This window comes from Chlorocebus sabaeus, chromosome 11 (genome assembly GCF_047675955.1).
Source record: "Chlorocebus sabaeus isolate Y175 chromosome 11, mChlSab1.0.hap1, whole genome shotgun sequence".
NCBI classification, from domain to species: Eukaryota; Metazoa; Chordata; class Mammalia; order Primates; family Cercopithecidae; genus Chlorocebus; species Chlorocebus sabaeus.
The window spans coordinates 120,911,594-120,928,333 of NC_132914.1; the positions used below are offsets into that span (position 1 = coordinate 120,911,594).

The window sequence follows — 16,740 nt, forward strand, 5'->3', positions numbered from 1 at the left end:
CCCCGTCTCTACTAAAAATGCAAAAATTAGCCAGGCGTGGTGGTGCATGCCTGTAATTCCAGCTACTCGGGAGGCTAAGGCAGGAGAATCGCTTGAACCCGGAAGCAGAGGTTGGAGTTAGCCGAGATTGTGCCACTGCACTCCAGCCTGGGCAACAGAGCAAGACTCTGTCAAAATAATAAAAATAAATAATAATAATAATAATAATAATAATTTGCGGTGTCATATCCTCCTCTGATTTTGTAGACCTGAGGCATTGCTGGTGAGAATCCCATTCCTCTGGAAACCCTAGGTAAGTGTGAGTTTGGCAGCAAGCCCTCTGTGTCTCGCAGGCTTGTGACATCACGGGAGGACTGTACCTGAAGGTGCCTCAGATGCCCTCCCTTCTGCAGTATTTGCTGGTAAGGAGACAGCAGTGGTGACCCTGATGCCTGTAGGGAAGGATGACCTCTGTGTCCTGGGAAAGGAATGGAAGCAGGTTGGCTGGTGCTAGTACTCGGGAGAAAGCAATAAATGCAGGCGTTGGAGTTCCAAGGCCTAGAAGGGTGGGGCTTCACGTTTTTTTTTTCCCATGTTTTAAATAAAAGTTTCTTTTGTTTGTTTGTTTGTTTTACAGTGGGTGTTTCTTCCCGATCAAGATCAGAGATCTCAGTTAATCCTCCCACCCCCAGTTCATGTTGACTACAGGGCTGCTTGCTTCTGTCATCGAAATCTCATTGAAATTGGTTATGTCTGTTCTGTGTGTTTGTCAAGTAAGTTCATGTACCTAGTTTTTCTTTTTTTTCTATGTTTGGGGGCAGGAAAACAGTTTCTCAACTGTGTTGTTTTTTCAGCCACCCCATTGTTTCTTTTTTTTTTTAATTTACAGTATTCTGCAATTTCAGCCCCATTTGCACTACGTGCGAGTAAGTATCTTTGAGATTGTGTGGGTGGCTAATACTTCACAGCTCTAGAATATTGAAAAATGTTTTCCTCTCTGTAATTTCAGGACAGCCTTTAAGATTTCTCTGCCTCCAGTACTGAAGGCCAAGAAAAAGAAACTGAAAGTGTCTGCCTAAGGATAAAATACTTTCTCCATCTTTTAGAGCTGTTAATAGAAATTACATAGCAGATTCTTTGTTGGGAAGCTAAAAAAAATAAAGATAGATAGAGGATAATTTTTAATGTAGTGACCTTACAGAAAATATTTCCCAAACATCCTTTTTATCCTGTGCTTCCAGAGGACTGATTTGTTTGAGGGAGCCATTCTATGCAATATATCCTAAAATATTCTGTGACTGGTTGCTGTCCAGAAAGGGGCAAGAAAGCACATGTTTGTGGCTTTCATTTTTTTAACGGGATGACTGTTAGTCAAAGTCAGCTTATCATGATTGATCATAGGCTTTCTAACCTACTACCTGAATCCAGGTCCTCGTTGTGAAATGCATGGCATGGGAAATTTGAACGTAGCTTTGTAAAAGGACTATTTGTAGAGTAATGGCATTAATCAACACAGAACGTCTTATTTGAATCAACAGTTACCTGTGATCGTCATGTAAATAAAATTCTTACTGTTTAAATTGAGATAGCCTCAGATATTTGCAGATATTTACTTTTTGTCTGATATCAGTGCATATTTGGACAAAGTCGTCTAAACAATAGTTTGTCACCAAATAACTACAAAATCTCATTTTAAATGAGTAAGGAGAACATGTGAAGTAGCAAATTTTCTTCAAAATAGTTGTGGGAAGAGCTTATATGTGAAAGCTTATGACTGGTTTTGAGGGAGAACTTACTGGGGAAAATGGACTCTGTTAAGTATGGTTTTCAGATAGAATTCTTTCCTTTTTTAATGGGGGAAAAAATCCACATTAATATTGAAACTACATCTGTAATCCCAGCACTTTGGGAGGCTGAGGCCAGAGGATTGCTTGAGCCCAGGAGTTCGAGAGCAGCCTGGGCAACAAAGTGAGAAGACCCCATCTCTACTAAAAGTTTAAGTATATTTATAGAAACTGTTCTCTAGAAACTTTGGACTGAATCCCGAAAATGTTTATAAGTTCAAAAGCAAAACTATTTGTAATTTCAACAACAAAAAATGTATTTTTCTATGTAATCTTGAAATTATTAAAAGTCCTTTTAGTTTCTAGCACATATTTGTACAAAGACTTTAAGGAATGGTGGCTGAGTTGTTTTTTTTTTTTTTTTTAAATGTTTACTGACGAGGCCGGGCATGGTAGCTCACCCCTGTAATCCTAGCACTTTGGGAGGCCAAGGCAGGCAGATCACAAGGTCAGGTGTTCGAGACCAGCCTGGCCAGTATGGTGAACCTCTGTCTCTACTAAAAATACAAAAATTAGCCAGGCGAGGTAGCGGCCACCTGTAGTTCCAGCTACTCAGGAGGCTGAGGCAGGAGAATTGCTTGAACCCTGGAGGCAGAGGTTGCAGTGAGCCAAGATAGTGCCTCTGCACTCCAGCCTGGGTGACAGAGCGAGACTTTGTATCAAAAAAGAAAGGCTGGGCACCGTGGCTCACACCTGTAATCCCAGCTGGGAAGCCGAGGTGGGCGGATCAGGAGGTCAGGAGATTGAGACCATCCTGGGTAACACGGTGAAACCCCGTCTCTACTAAAAATACAAAAAAAAATCAGCTGGCCGTGGTGGTGGGTGCCTGTAGTCCCAGCTGCTTGGGAGGCTGAGGCAGGAGAATGGCATGAACCCGGGAGGTGGAGTTTGCAGAGAGCCGAGATTGCGCCACTGCACTCCAGCCTAGGCGACAGAGGGAGACTCCGTCTCAACCAAAAAAAAAAAAAACCCAGCCTGACTAACATGATGAAACCCCTTCTCTACTAAAAATACAAAAATTAGCCGGGCATGGTGACACGTGCCTGTAATCCCAGCTACTGAGGAGGCTGAGGCAGGAGAATCGCTTGAACCTGGGAGGCAGAGGTTGCAGTGAGCCGAGATCGAGCTACTGCACTCCAGCCTGGGCGACAGAGTGAGACTCCATCTCAAAACAAACAAACAAAAAAGCGTACTTACAGCCAGGCGCCTTGGCTCACGCCTGTAATCCCAGCACTTTGAGAGACCAAGGCGGGCGGATGAAGTCAGGAGTTTGAGACCATCCTGCCCAACATGGTGAAACCCTGTCTCTACTAAAAATACAAAAATTAGCTGGGTGTGGTGGCAGGTGCCTGTAATCCCAGCTACTCGGGAGGCTGAGGCAGGAGAATCGCTTGAACCCAGGAGGCAGAGGTTGCAGTGAGCCAAGATCAAGATCACGCCATTGCACTCTATCCTGGGCGACAAGAACGAAACTCTGTCTCAAAAAAAAAAAAAAAAAAAAGTGTACTGACAAAACCCATTGTGTGCAAAACTGTGTGTGTAACTAAGATTTTAATTTTCTCTTTATACAGGCAGAATCATATTTAAATAATTTGATATTTGCTTAGATAATTTCAGATAGATTTTGTATTCTGGATTTGTGTTTTTGTTAACAAATATACAAAGACTTTGGTGCTCACTTTGCAAATATTTGTTAATCCTTGAGTTTGAGAACCTGTCTTTTAAAAATAGTGCTTAATATTTCATATACTAATTAAGTGTAATGGAAATCACAATTTTAAGTCTAGGATATAAAGTATTATATATCTAAAAGAGATATACTTTCAAGCAAGCTGGCAAGACTTTTATTATTTTTTATTTGAAATGTCTTATATGTTCGGTTAGTTCTGTTTAACTTGTTTTTAACTGTTGCCCTTATGAGTTATTTTATATAAATTTTTACAATAAAATAATTTGATTTTCATATTTGGTTGAATTATTTCCTTTCATTCATTATTTATCTCATGCTCATTCAACTCTTCTTCAAATGTGTGCTTTTAAACTGCATTTGGTCAAATGCCAGACAATTTTTTATTCAACTCTGAAGAACTTTAATTTCAAATCTTGGTCTGCATGCAGTGGCTCACGCCTGTAATCCCAACACTTTGGGAGGCTGAGGCGGGAGGATCACTTAAGCCTAGGAGTTCAAGACCAGCCTGGGCAGCATGGCAAAACCCTGTCTCTACAAAAAATATAAAAATTAGCCAGGTGTGGTGGTGCATGCCTGTAGTCCCAGCTACTCTGGTGGCTAAGGTGGGAGGATCACTTGAGTCCAAGAGGCGCAGGTTACAATGAGCCATGATCATGCTACTGAACTCCAGCCTGGATGACAGAGTGAGACCCTGTCTCTAAATAAATAAATGCAAATGGTTTTTGTATGTTGATTTTGTATCCTGCCACTTTACTAATTTTATCAGTTCTAATAGTTTTTTGGTGGCGTCTAGGTTTTTTCAGATATAAGATTGTATCGTCTGCAAACAAGGATAATTTTACTTTTTCCTTTTTAATTTGAATACCTTTTATCTCTTTCTCATGACTGATTGCTCTAGCTAGGACTTTCAGCACTGTGTTGAATACCAGAGGTGAAAAGTGGGCATCTTTATCGTGTTCCAGATTTCAGAGGAAAGGTTTTCCGTTTTTTCCCTGTTCGGTATGATACTAGCTGTGGGTCTGTTATATGTGGCTTTTTTGTGTGTGTGTTGAAGTATGTTCCTTCTATACCCATTTTTTTGAGGGTTTTTTTTTTTTATCATGAAAGGATGTTGAATTTTATCAAATGCTTCTTGAGCATCCATTGAAATGATCAGATGACTTGTTCTTCCTTCGGTTGACATGATGTATCTCATTGATTGATTTGCCTGTGTTGAACCATCCTGTTGAACCATCCTTGCATCCCTGGAAATGAATCCTACTGGGTCATGATGAATGATTTTTTTTTTTTTTTTTTGGGACAGAGTTTCGCTCTTGTTGCCCAGGCTGGAGTGCAATGGTGTGATAACAGCTCACTGCAACCTCTGCCTCCCGGGTTCAAGTGATTTTCCTGCCTAAGCCTCCCAAGTAGCTGGGATTACAGGGGCCTGCCACCATGCCCAGCTAATTTTTTTGGATTTTTAATAGAGACTGGGTTTCATCATGCTGGCCGGGCTGGTCTTGAACTCCTGACTTCAGATGATCCACCCGCCTTGGCCTCCACAAGTGCTGGGATTACAGGTGTGAGTCACCACACCTGGCTGAAGTACCTATTTTTTTTTTTTGTACTGAGACAGAATCTCGCTCTGTCACTCAAGCTGGAGTGCAGTGGCCTGATCTCAGTTCACTGCAGCCTCTGCTACCTGGATTCAAGCGATTCTCCTGCCTCAGCCTCCTGCGTATCTGGGATTACAGGTGTGCGCCACCATGCCCGGCTAATTTTTTTGTATTATTAGTAGAGACAGGGTTTCACCATGTTGGCCAGGATGGTCTCGAACTCCTGACCTCAAGTGATCCACCCGCCTCAGCCTCCCAAAGTGCTCGGATTACAGGTGTGAGCCACCATGCCCTGCCTGAATGATATTTTTAATGTGTTGTTGAATTTTGTTTGCTGGTATTTTGTTGAGGATTTTGCATCAATGTTCATTGGAGACATTAGCCTGTAGTTTTGGGGGTTTTTTTTGTTTTTTTGTTTTTTTTTTTGAGACGGAGTCTTACTCTGTTACCCAGGCTGGAGTACAGTGGTACAATCTCTGCTCACTATAACCTCTGCTTCCCGGGTTCAAAGTGGTCCTCCCGCCTCAGCCTCCCAAGTAGCTGGGAGTACAAGCATGCGCCACTATGCCCGGCTAATTTTTGTATTTTTAGTAGAGAGGGTTTTGCCATGTTGGCTAGGCTGGTCCTGAACTCCTGACCTCAAGCGTCCACTGCCTCAGCCTCCCAAAGTGTCAGGATTACAGGCATGAGCCACCGCGCCCAGCTGGTTTTCCAGTTTATTGGCATATAGTTGCTCATAGTAGTCTCTAATGATCCTTTGAATTTCTGTGATATCAGTTGTAAGGTCTTTTTCATCTCTGATTTTACTTATTTGGGTCTTTTTTTTCTTAGTGTGGCTAAAGGTTTGTCAATTTTGTTCTTTTCAAAAAACCAGCTTTTCATTTTGTTGATCTTCTGAATTTTTTAAATTGCAATTTCATTTATTTCTGCTCTTGCTCTTTATTATTTCTTTTCTTTTTGAGACGGAGTCTTGCTCTGTTGCCCAGGCTGGAGTGCAGTGGCACAATCCCAGCTCACTGCAACCTCCACCTTCCGGGTTCAAGCGATTCTCCTGCCTCAGCCTCCCAAGTAGCTGGAACTAAAGGCATGCTCCACCATGCCTGGCTAATTTTTGTATTTTTATTAGAGATGGGGTTTCACCATGTTGGCCAGGTTGGTTATGAACTCCTGACCTCAGGTGATCCACCTGCCTCAGCCTCCCAAAGTGCTAGGATTATAGGCGTGAGCCACCTTATTATTTCTTTTCTAATATTAACTTTGGGTTTGGTTTGCTCTTTTCTAGTGCTTCAAAAAGCATCATTTGGTTGTTTACTTAAAGTTTTTCTACTTTTTTGATAAAGGTACTTATTGCTCTAAAGTCTCCTCTTAGTACTGCTTTTCCTGTATTCCATCGGTTTTGGTATGTTGTTTTTCCATTTTTGTATGTTTCAAGGAGTTTTTAAATTTTCCCTCTTAATGGCCGGGCCCAGTGGCTCACACCTGTAATCCCAACACTTTGGGAGGTTGAGGTGGGCGGATCACGAGGTCAAAAGAAGGAGACCATCCTGGCCAACATGGTGAAACACTGTCTCCAGTAGAAATACAAAAAAAATAGCTGGGCGTGGTGGCATGCGCCTGTAGGTCCAGCTACTTGGGAGGCTGAGGCAGGAGAATTGTTTGAACCTGGGAGGCGGAGGTTGCAGTGAGCTGAGATTGCTCCACTGCACTCCAGCCTGGTGACAGAGCAAGACTCTGTCTCCAGGAAAAAAAAAAAAAGAAAACCCTCTTAATTTCTTCATTGATCCACTGATCATTCAGCAACATACTGTTTAATTTCCTTGTGTTTGTATACTTTCCAAAGTTCCTCTTGTTATTGATTTCTGGTTTTATTCCATTGTGATCAGAAAAGATGCTTGATCTGGGGCTGGGTGTGGTGGCTCATGCCTGTAATCCCTGCACTTTGGGAAACCGACGTGGGTGGATCACCTAAGGTTAGGAGTTCAAGACCAGCATGCCTAACATGGTGAAACCCTGTCTCTACTAAAAAATATAAAAATTAGCTGGGTGTGGTGGTGCACACCTGTAATCCTAGCTACTCAGGAGGCTGAGGCAGGAGAATCACTTGAACCCGGGAGGCAGAGGTTGCAGTGAGCTAAGATCACGCCATTGGACTCCAGCTTGGGGGACAAGAGTGAGACTCCATCTCAAGGAAAAAAAAAACAACGATGCTTGGTCTGATTTTTTTTTTTTTTTTGTAAAGACTTGTTTTGTGACCTAACATACGATCTATTCTTGACAATGATTCATGTGCTTAGAAGAATGTGTATTCTATAGCCGTTAGATGAAATGTGCCATAAATATCTATTAGGTCCATTTGGTCTATAGTGCAAATTAGGTCTCACATTTCCTTGTTGATTTTCTGTCTGGATAATCTTTCCAATGCTGAAAGTGACAGGCTGAAGTCTGCAACTGTTATCGTACTGGGGTCTGTCTCTTTCTTTAGCCCTAATAATATTTGCTTTATATATCTGAGTGCTTCAGTATTGGGTGCATATATGTTTACACTAGTTATATTCTCTTGCTGAGCCCTTTATCATTATATAATGACCTTCTTTACCACTTTTTATAGTTGTTCTTGTAATCTTTTTTTTTCCTTTTTTTTTTTTTTGAGACAGAGTCTCACTCCGTCACCTAGGCTGGTGTGCAGTGGCATGATCTCGGCTCATTGCAACCTCCACCTCCCAGGTTCTAGTGATTCTCCCGCCTCAGTCTCCCGAGTAGCTGGGATTACAGGCATGTGTGACCATACCCGGCTAATTTTTTTTTTTTTTGAGACGGAGTCTCACTCTGTTGCCCAGGCTGGAGTGCAGTGGCGTGATCTCAGCTCACTGCAAGTTCTGCCTCCTGAGTTCATGCCATTCTGCTGCCTCAGCTTCCCTAGTAGCTGGGACTACAGGCGTGCACCACCATACCAAGCTAAATTTTTTTTTGTATTTTTAGTAGAGACGGGGTTTCACCATATTGGCCCGGTTGGTCTCGAACTCCTGACCTCATGATCTGCCCGCCTCATCCTCCCAAAGTGCTGGGATTACAGGTGTGAGCTACCGCACCCAGTCTTAAAATCTATTTTATCCGCTAAAAGTATATTTTGCTCTTTTTTGGTTTCCATTAGAATATCTTTTTCCATCCCTTAATTTTAGTCTATGTGTATCTTTATAGGTGAAGAGTTTTTTATAGGCAGCTAATCATTAGGTCTTTTTTTTGTGTGTGTATCCATTCAGCCACTCTATGTCTTTTGATTGGAGAGTTTAGTCCATTTACATTCAATGTTATTGATAAGTAAGGACTTACTACTGCCATTTTGTTATTTGTCTTCTGATCTTCCCTTCCTCCCTTTTTTCCATCTTCCTTTTTATGAAAGTGATTTTCTCTGATGGTATGTTTTAATTTCTTGCTTTATATTTTTGTGTATCTGTTGTAGGCTTTTTGATATGAGTTTAGCATGAGGCTTGCAAATACCATCTTATAACCCATTATTTTAAACTGATGACAACTCTGATTGCAAAAACAAGCAGAGAAAACTAATACTTTATACTTTAACTTCATCCCTCTGATTTTTAACTTTGTATTATTTCTACAATATTTGTATCTTATTATACTATGTCTTAAAAAGCTGTAGCTATTATTTTTGATAGGTTTGCCTTTTAGTCTACTACTCAAGATATGAATAGTTTACATATTTGTAGAGGTACCATCTTGGTGATCTTGGGTGAGATCTTGGAGAATTCCCTGGATCACCGTTAGCAGTGCGAGTCTGTACAGGTCTGCAGCAATCGATTCTTGCCTCCTCGGAGGAAAGAATTTGGCCAAGCGGCATAAGGCAGAGTGAGAGACCAAGGCAAAGTTTAGAGCAGGGGTAAACGTTTATTAAAATGTTTTAGAGCAGGAACGAAAGGAGGTAAAGTACGCCTGGAAGAGGGCCAAGCGGGCGACTCGAGAGATTCAAGTGCCTGGTCTGACCCTTCACTTGGGGTTTCTATACATTAGCATGGTTCTGAGGTTTGTGCCCTCCCTTGGTTTTTCCTTGGGGTGGGCTGTCTGCATGTCAGCGGCCTGCCAGCACTTGGGAGGGGCCGCATGTGCAATGTGTTCACTGAAGTTGTGCGCATGCTCATTTGAGGCATTTTCCTTTACCGGTCCAGTGTTCCCAGAGGAAGGTTACATACCAGTTAAACTCTGCCATCTTGCCTCTTACTATGTGTGCATGAGCCTGTTTGCTCAACTCCTGAGATCTTATCGGGAAGCTGCTGATGACCAGCTTCAGGTGTTTTCTATCCTTTTTTGAGATGGATGGAGTCTCACTCTGTTGCCCAGGCTGGAGTGCAGTAGTGTGATCTCGGCTCACTGCAACATCTGCCCCCTGGGTTCAAGCGATTCTCCTGCCTTCGCCTCCCGCGTAGCTGGGAGTAAAGGTGCATGGCACCACGCCCAGCTAATTTTTGTATTTTTTGGTAGAGATGGGTTTCTCTGTGTTGCCTAGGCTGGTCTTGAACTCCTGGTCCCAAGTGATCCATCTGCCTTCACCACCCAAAGTGCAGGGATTACAGGTGTAAGCCACCAAGCCTGGCCCAGAAATGTTTTCTTTTGGGAAGATTTATCTCATAATTTTTACCACTTGGCCATGCCAACTTAATTTGCAGATTAATTCCTCCCAAAGACAGATGGGGAATAACAGAAATATTTAAGTGTTTGACAGCTTCCTCCTAGTAACATTCTCCTAGGCTTTATTCCAAGATGTCAAGAGAGGTACGCATTTTGCGTCTTCCAGAGAGGAACTGAGGTACAGGGGAAAGTTTCATGCTCATGTTACAACTGTAGCCACCCACAATTTTTCAAAGAGTGTAAGAAAAAGGTAACTCCCAGTGTCAGGCCCTTCTAAAGCCTCAACTTTCAGAATCCTTTCACCATGTTAGATTTGCTGATTAATGAATATGTAACCGAACATTAAGAGTAATAATGGGCGGTGGCTCACTGTAGTGAGCGCCTGTAGTCCCAGCGACTTGGGAGGCTGAGGGAGGAGAATGGCGTGAATCCGGGAGGCGGAGCTTGCAGTGAGCTGAGATCGTGCCATTGCACTCCAGCCTGGGCGACAGAGCAAGATGCCGTCTCAAAAAAAAAAAAAAAGTAGTAATGGGGCTAAGTGCGGTGGCCCACACCCGTAATCCCAGCACTTTTGGAGGCCAAGGCAGGAGAATCACTTGATCCCAGGAGTTTGAGACCAGCCTGGGCAACATGGTGAAACCCCATCTTTACAAAAAATACAAAAATTAGCCGGGTGTCGTGGCGTATTCCCAGCTACTTGGGAGGCTGAGGTGGGAAGATCAGCCGAGCCCAGAAGTTTGAGGATGCAGTGAGCTATGATTATGCCACTGTACCATTCCAGCCTGGGTGACAGAGTGAGACCCTGTCTCAAAAAAATCAAATAAAAATAAATAAATAAAAAGTAATAATGGCAAACATTGATTTGGCATTTACCATCAGTCAGTCACAGTGCTGAACACCATGACTGTCCCAGCTAAAGTACACACCACCCCTCTGATAGTGAACAAGTACGTGATCATTAACTGAGTGCTTACTATATGCCAGACATTGGTTTAACCTCATTAGACATGTTACGTCATTTCATCCTCACACAATCCCCAGGGAAGGATTATCATCATCCCTTTTTTATAGATGAGGAAGCTGAAACTTGGAGAGGTTGACTTGCCCAAAGTCACTTAACAGCTGAGAATATCTGTGGAGGGAAGGCGGAATCCCACGCCAGGCAGCCTGACCTCAGAACCTGCACTCTCAGCCCCCAAGCCGTGACAATGCTTGAAATGTGGCTACTGAAAGAAGAAAAACAATTTTTTTCCAGACAGAATTTTGATTCTTTCACATCTGTCCTATTGTTGGGCGAAACCTCTTGTGTGTTCTGTGATTGGATCTGCTTTCAGAGTGCTGAGAGCTCTGTGCGTGGGAGAAAATCTTCAAAAACCTAGGAGAATGATAATAAACAATAGTGGTAATAAATGATAATAAATGATAAATGATAATAACTATAAAAATATAAATATAAATTTTATAAAATTATAAAGAATAACATTTATAAAATATATGTTTATATTTACATAAAATGTAAATACATATTTATAAGATAAAATATAAATACATATTTATTTTATAAGATACATAAATAAATAAATATTATACATATATTTTTGAGACGGAGTCTGGCTCTGTGGCTCAGGCTTGAGTGCAGTGATGGGAAAACGGCTCACTGCAACCTCCGCCTCCCAGATTCAAGCGATTCTTCTGCCTCAGCCTCCTGAGTAGTTGGGACTATAGGCGTGTGCCGACACGCCCGGCTAATTTTTTGTATTTTTCCTAGAGACAGGGTTTCACCATGTTGGTCAGGCTGGTCTGAAACTCCTGACCTTGTGATCCGCCCGCCTCGGCCTCCCAAAGTGCTGGGATTACAGGCAGGAGCCACCGCACCCGGCCTATATATATTTTATATGTATCAAGTATGTATATTTGAGATGTATACATAAAACAAAGTATATATATTTTGTAAATATATATTTTATAAAAACATAAGATATAAATAATGCATAATAAATGATGGTAAAGATAATAATAATAAAAACAGCGCTGCAGCCCCATCCCCTTTTTGTACTCACCCCCTAAAAATCCCTATAAAAATCAAGTTTATTAAGGAGCAAATTCCACCCTTTTTATTTAGAAGCCAGTGTCTATAGGCTCGCTCTTGGGTTGGATTAATTCCAGGGTAGAGGAAAACTCCAGTTTTTGAGCTGGAAACGCAACCCTGCTTTTCAGGACCTTTTTAATTTTGATTTTTTCAACTTTTATTTTAGGCCCAGGGGTCCATGTACAGGTTGCTATATAGGTAAATTGCGTGTCACGGGGGTTGGGTGCACAGATTGTTTCGTCACCCAGGTACTAAGTGGAGCACCGCATAGGTAGTTTTTCCGCCCTCACTTTCCCCACGAGTCAAGCAGCAAAAAAGCTAGGCCTTGTGGGCGGGGCCTGGATGCCCGCTCTTGCCACTGGTCCAGTCACAGCACGGCGCTCCGCCTGGCCGGCCACCGATTGGTGGTTGCCATAGCTCCGGGCGTTCGCTTGACAAGATGGCGGCGGTGGGGCGGTGTTTTAGTGTCTGAGTCCCTCTCGGGTTCTAAGGCGGGCGCGGTTCTGCTGGGCCCGGCCCGCGAGGTCTAAGGCATGGGCTTCCAGTCTCCGGCCGCTCTTCTTTGGAGGCTTCTCCTTCTGCAGGGCGTCCTGAGGCTGGTGTGGGGGGACCTGGGTGTGTACGGCGCGGCAGGGACCTCGGTGGGCCGGGGCTAAGGGGACTGGGCGTTAAAAGGGCCAGACTTGGACTCCCCCGGGAGTTTCGGGAGTCGAGACCGCCAAAGGAAGCCGCCACACACACCTTAGGCGGTGACTCTTCCACTGCTAATCCCTCCTTATCCCCTTTCCTTCCCGCCTAGCTTTCATCCCTCCTTTTATCCGAATGTCCGGCCCTGCGGTCAGCGCATCCCTGGTCGGAGACACCGAGGGCGTGACCGTGTCCCTGACCGTGCTGCAGGACGAGGCGGGTAAAGTCGGGCCCTTAGTTTGGGGAGGGTGGGGGTTGGACTGGATCCAGACCTCCCAGGGAGCCTGGCGAGGTGGCATCCTTTGGGCCCCCTGCCTCTGTTCTCTGTAAAGTCGCATGGGGAGAAAAGGATCGGGGCGCTGCTGTAGGCCAAAGAGGACAAACGGACAGGTTTGAAGAAAGCTTGAAATAATAATGGCTAGCATTCATTGAACTAACATCGTGCATCATCCCATTTTCCTTGTAAGAGCAGTAATATCTTTTCATCCCCTTTGACCAGTGAAGAAACAAGTTCAGAGACGTTGTCAGTGTCCCAGTATCAAGCAGCTTGTAAAGGGCCCAATCTTAGGCTGTAATGTGAGTCCATCCTAGGCAGTCTGACTCGAGCTGATGGGCCGTGCTGCCTTTGCGTGCTGGTCTTCTCTTCCTTAGGAATATTGCCAGTTCCGACGTGTGGAGTGCTGAGCAATGAGACGGAAGACTGGAGTGTGACTGTGACCCCTGGTGCGGTAAGGCAGAAGTAAACCCCTGTAGCCTGTGAAGAGGCCCCCAGCTAGGGTTTCTGCACTGCTCTCTTTATTTGACAAGGCATAGCTTTCTCCATGCTCTGAACAATCATGAAACTGTGGGCTGTTGGATCTGGTAGACACTTAGCCAGCCCACGGTTCCTTACCCTGGGGTTAGGAGTCCTTGGATGCATTTTAGGGGGTCTGTGAACTCTGTGAAATTGTGTGTAAAGTTCTGTTTGTATGTGTATTTTTCTGATGAGAGGGTCATCAGTTTCCTTCAGATCATCAAATGGGTCAATGATTCAAAAAAGCTTTATGCCAGGCATTGTGGCTCAAGCCTGTACTCGTAGCACTTTGGGAGGTTGACGCGGGAGGATTGCTTGAGCCCAGGAGTTCCAGACCAGCCTATAACATAGCGAGACCCTGTCTCTACAAAACAATTTTAAAAAAATTAAGTGGGTGTGTTGGCACACACCTATAGTCCCAGGTACTTGGAGTGGGGTGGGGGAGCTGAGGCAGGAGGATTATTTGAGCCCAAGAGTTCAGGACTGCAGAGAGCTATGATCATACCACTGCACTTCATCTAGCCTGGGCAACAGAGCAAGACCCTGTCTCTTAAAAAAAAAAAAAAAAAAAAAAGCTGGCCAGGCACAGTGGCTCATGCCTGTAATCCTAGCACTTTGGGAGGCCGAGGAGGGCGAATCATCTGAGGTCAGGAGTTCAAGGCCAGTCTGGCCAATATGGTGAAACCGGTCTCTACTAAAAATACAAAAATTAGCTGGGCGTGATGGCAGGCGCCTGTCATCCCAGCTACTTTGGAGGCTGAGGCAGGAGAATCACTTGAACCTGGGAAGCAGAGGTTGCAGTGAGCCGAGATCACACCACTGCACTCCAGCCTGGGTGACAAGCAAGACTCCATCTCAGAAAAAAAAAAAACAAAAAAAAGCTTCATAACTACTGATCTTGCCCAACTCTGAGCTTGTGTATAAGGATACTCAAACCTGGAGAGATTAGGCATCTTCTATTTAGTAAGTGTTTACTGGGTACCTAGTATATGCAACATCAATTCTGGAGATAAAAGGATGAGAAAGACAAACTCTGCTTGTACTCCAGGAATGAACATGTACATGTCTAAAGTCATTCTGGGATAAACTGAGGATTGTTTTCATTGACTTTTGTGTATTTACTCTTCCACTGATAGGATGATAAAGAAGCTAAAAAGGTACACAGTAAACTGAGTTTATTTATCAGATCTGTGTTTAGCTTTTTCTAAGTATCCCAAAGTTGTTTGCTTTTATGTTAAAGAGTAGGAATCAGGGCTTGCCTGTTACCATAGGTTTATGGGGTAGAACTGAAGATAACTCTGTCATCTTTGTATACATTTCCCTTTTATAAAATGAATGGAGGCCGATGTGTGCTTTTATTGTGTTTTCCATTATGTATTCTTATAGACCCTGTTTTGAGTCACTTAAAAAATACAGCAATCTTTTCCTTTCAGAAGGTGTTGGAAGTGACAGTAAGGTGGAAGAGAGGTCTGGACTGGTGTTCCTCCAATGAGACAGATTCCTTCTCAGGGTCCCCCTGTATCCTCCAAACCCTTCTGGTTTCAGCATCTCGTAATTCACCCTGTTTAGCACATCTACTCATTCAAGTGGAAATTTATGCCAACTCTTCTCTGACCCGTAATGCCTCAGGCAAGTGAAGTCTTTGACTGTGGAAACTTTCCTGTTGGTCCCAGCTACTTAGGAGGATGAGGTAGGAGGATGGCTTGAGCCTGGGAGGTTGATGCTACAGTGAGCTATGATCACGCCACTGCGTTCCAGCCAGGGCAACACAGCGAGACCCTGTCTCAAAAAAAAAGAAAAATTTGTGTCAAGCTTACCTGTTTGATTGTAAGTATGTGCCATGCAATTTGTAAAGTATACTTCACTTGAGTCTGTCTTGCCTTCCTAAACTTATTTTTCTTTATTTTTCTTTTAAAAATTTTCATTTTGTACTCTTTTATGTAACATTTATTTGATCTTGCTCTACTGCTCTACTATTTGCTTCTTTGTAAGCCACCTTGAATCTTTTTGGGAGAAGGTGAAATTTGTTTATGTACCTTGGTTCTTTTTTGTTTGTTTGTTTGTTTTTTTTGGAGATGGAGTCTCACTCTGTCGCCAGGCTGGAGTGCAGTGTTGTGATCTCGGCTCACTGCAACCTCCACCTCCTGGGCTCAAGCGATTCTCCTGCCTCAACCTCCTAAGTAGCTGGGACTACAGGTGTGCGCCACCACGCCCAGCTAATTTTTGTACTTTTAGTAGAGATGGGGTTTCAGAATGTTGGCTGGGATGGTCTTGATCTCCTGATCTTGTGATCTGCCCACCTTGGCCTCCCAAAGTGCTGGGATTACAGGCGTGAGCCACCGTGCTGGCGCATGCATTGGTTCTCATGACTGCATCTTAAGAAGAAGAAAGGAAGGGTGGCCAGACACAGTGGTTCCCAGCCTGTTATCCCAGTGCTTTGGGAGGCCAAGGCGGGGGAATTTCTTGAGCCCAGGAGTTCAAGACCAACCTGGGCAACATAGCAGATACTGTCTCTATAAAAAAATTTAAAAAGTTAGCTGGGTAAAAGTTAACTAGGGAGGCTGAGGTGGGAGGATCGCTTGAGCATAGGAGTTTGAGGTTGATGAAGTTTACATCATTTCCAGCTTTGATTTTTTAAGTTTTTTTTTAATTTTCATTTTTTTTAGAAACAGGGTCTCACTCTGTCACCCAGACTGGAGCTAGAGTGCAAGGGCATGATCCTGGCTCACTGCAGCCTCAACCTTACTGGTTCAGGCTATCCTCCTGCCACAGCCTCCATAGTAGCTGGGGCTACTGGCGTGCACCACCACTCCTGGCTAGTTTTTACATTTTTTGTAGAGACAGGGTCTCACTATGTTAGCCAGGCTGGTTTTGAACTCCTGGGCCCAGGTGATCGTCCCGTCACGGCCTCCTGAAGTGCTGGGATTACAGGCAGGAGCCACTGCACCTGGCCTGTTCCCAGCTTTTGATGCTACAGCAAAGATCATTATGCCCATGAATCTCTGGACATGAGAAAATGGTTTTGTGTTAATCTCCGCCTCACATGATGTTAGTGTTCTTAAACCAAAAGAACTTTCAACTAGATGTGCCCAGAGGGCTCTGCTGTCATGAGTGCTACCGCCATGTCCCCTGTCCCCTGTGGCAAACTCTGACATCTCTTGCCTTTATGGCCACGTGGCATGGAGGGAGAAGCGTTCCAGACTTGAGTAGCAAAAGCCTGTTCACTGGAGACTCCTTTACTGCCACTTCTCTTATTACATCCCTAACTGTGGTCCTCCTTGTGCTTCCGGAAGTTTAGGATGATAAGACGAGTTTTGACAGCTCCCTTCAGCAGACTACTGTGCCCTCAGTGTACTTGCATGGAAAGGCCTCCAAGATGAATGAAGTGAAAAAAGCAACTGCAGATGGCTGCCTGCAGCATG

The 16,740-nt window shown here is 43.9% G+C and overlaps 2 protein-coding genes across 5 annotated transcripts in view; both read left to right on the plus strand.

Annotated features, from left to right (window-relative positions):
- GTF2H3 (general transcription factor IIH subunit 3) overlaps positions 1–2,796 on the plus strand; it is a 29,173-nt gene extending 26,377 nt beyond the window's left edge. Inside the window, exons 10-13 of one of the 2 annotated variants that reach the window (XM_008005129.3) lie at positions 333–401; positions 617–752; positions 869–905; positions 989–1,563. In XM_008005129.3, coding sequence (XP_008003320.1) covers positions 333–401; positions 617–752; positions 869–905; positions 989–1,058 — 312 coding nt within the window. In that variant the 3' untranslated portion in view covers positions 1,059–1,563. Of the gene's footprint in view, positions 1–332; positions 402–616; positions 753–868; positions 906–988 lie in introns of both variants that reach the window. The other variant, XM_008005130.3, reaches the window with a different exon arrangement.
- A 9,454-nt stretch (positions 2,797–12,250) lies between these two features.
- Positions 12,251–16,740, plus strand: part of TCTN2 (tectonic family member 2) — a 37,950-nt gene continuing 33,460 nt past the window's right edge. Inside the window, exons 1-4 of one of the 3 annotated variants that reach the window (XM_008005133.3) lie at positions 12,251–12,453; positions 12,638–12,745; positions 13,177–13,253; positions 14,752–14,947. In XM_008005133.3, coding sequence (XP_008003324.1) covers positions 12,372–12,453; positions 12,638–12,745; positions 13,177–13,253; positions 14,752–14,947 — 463 coding nt within the window. In that variant the 5' untranslated portion in view covers positions 12,251–12,371. The remainder of the gene's footprint in view (positions 12,454–12,637; positions 12,746–13,176; positions 13,254–14,751; positions 14,948–16,740) is intronic. The other 2 variants (XM_008005134.3, XM_008005135.3) reach the window with 2 other exon arrangements.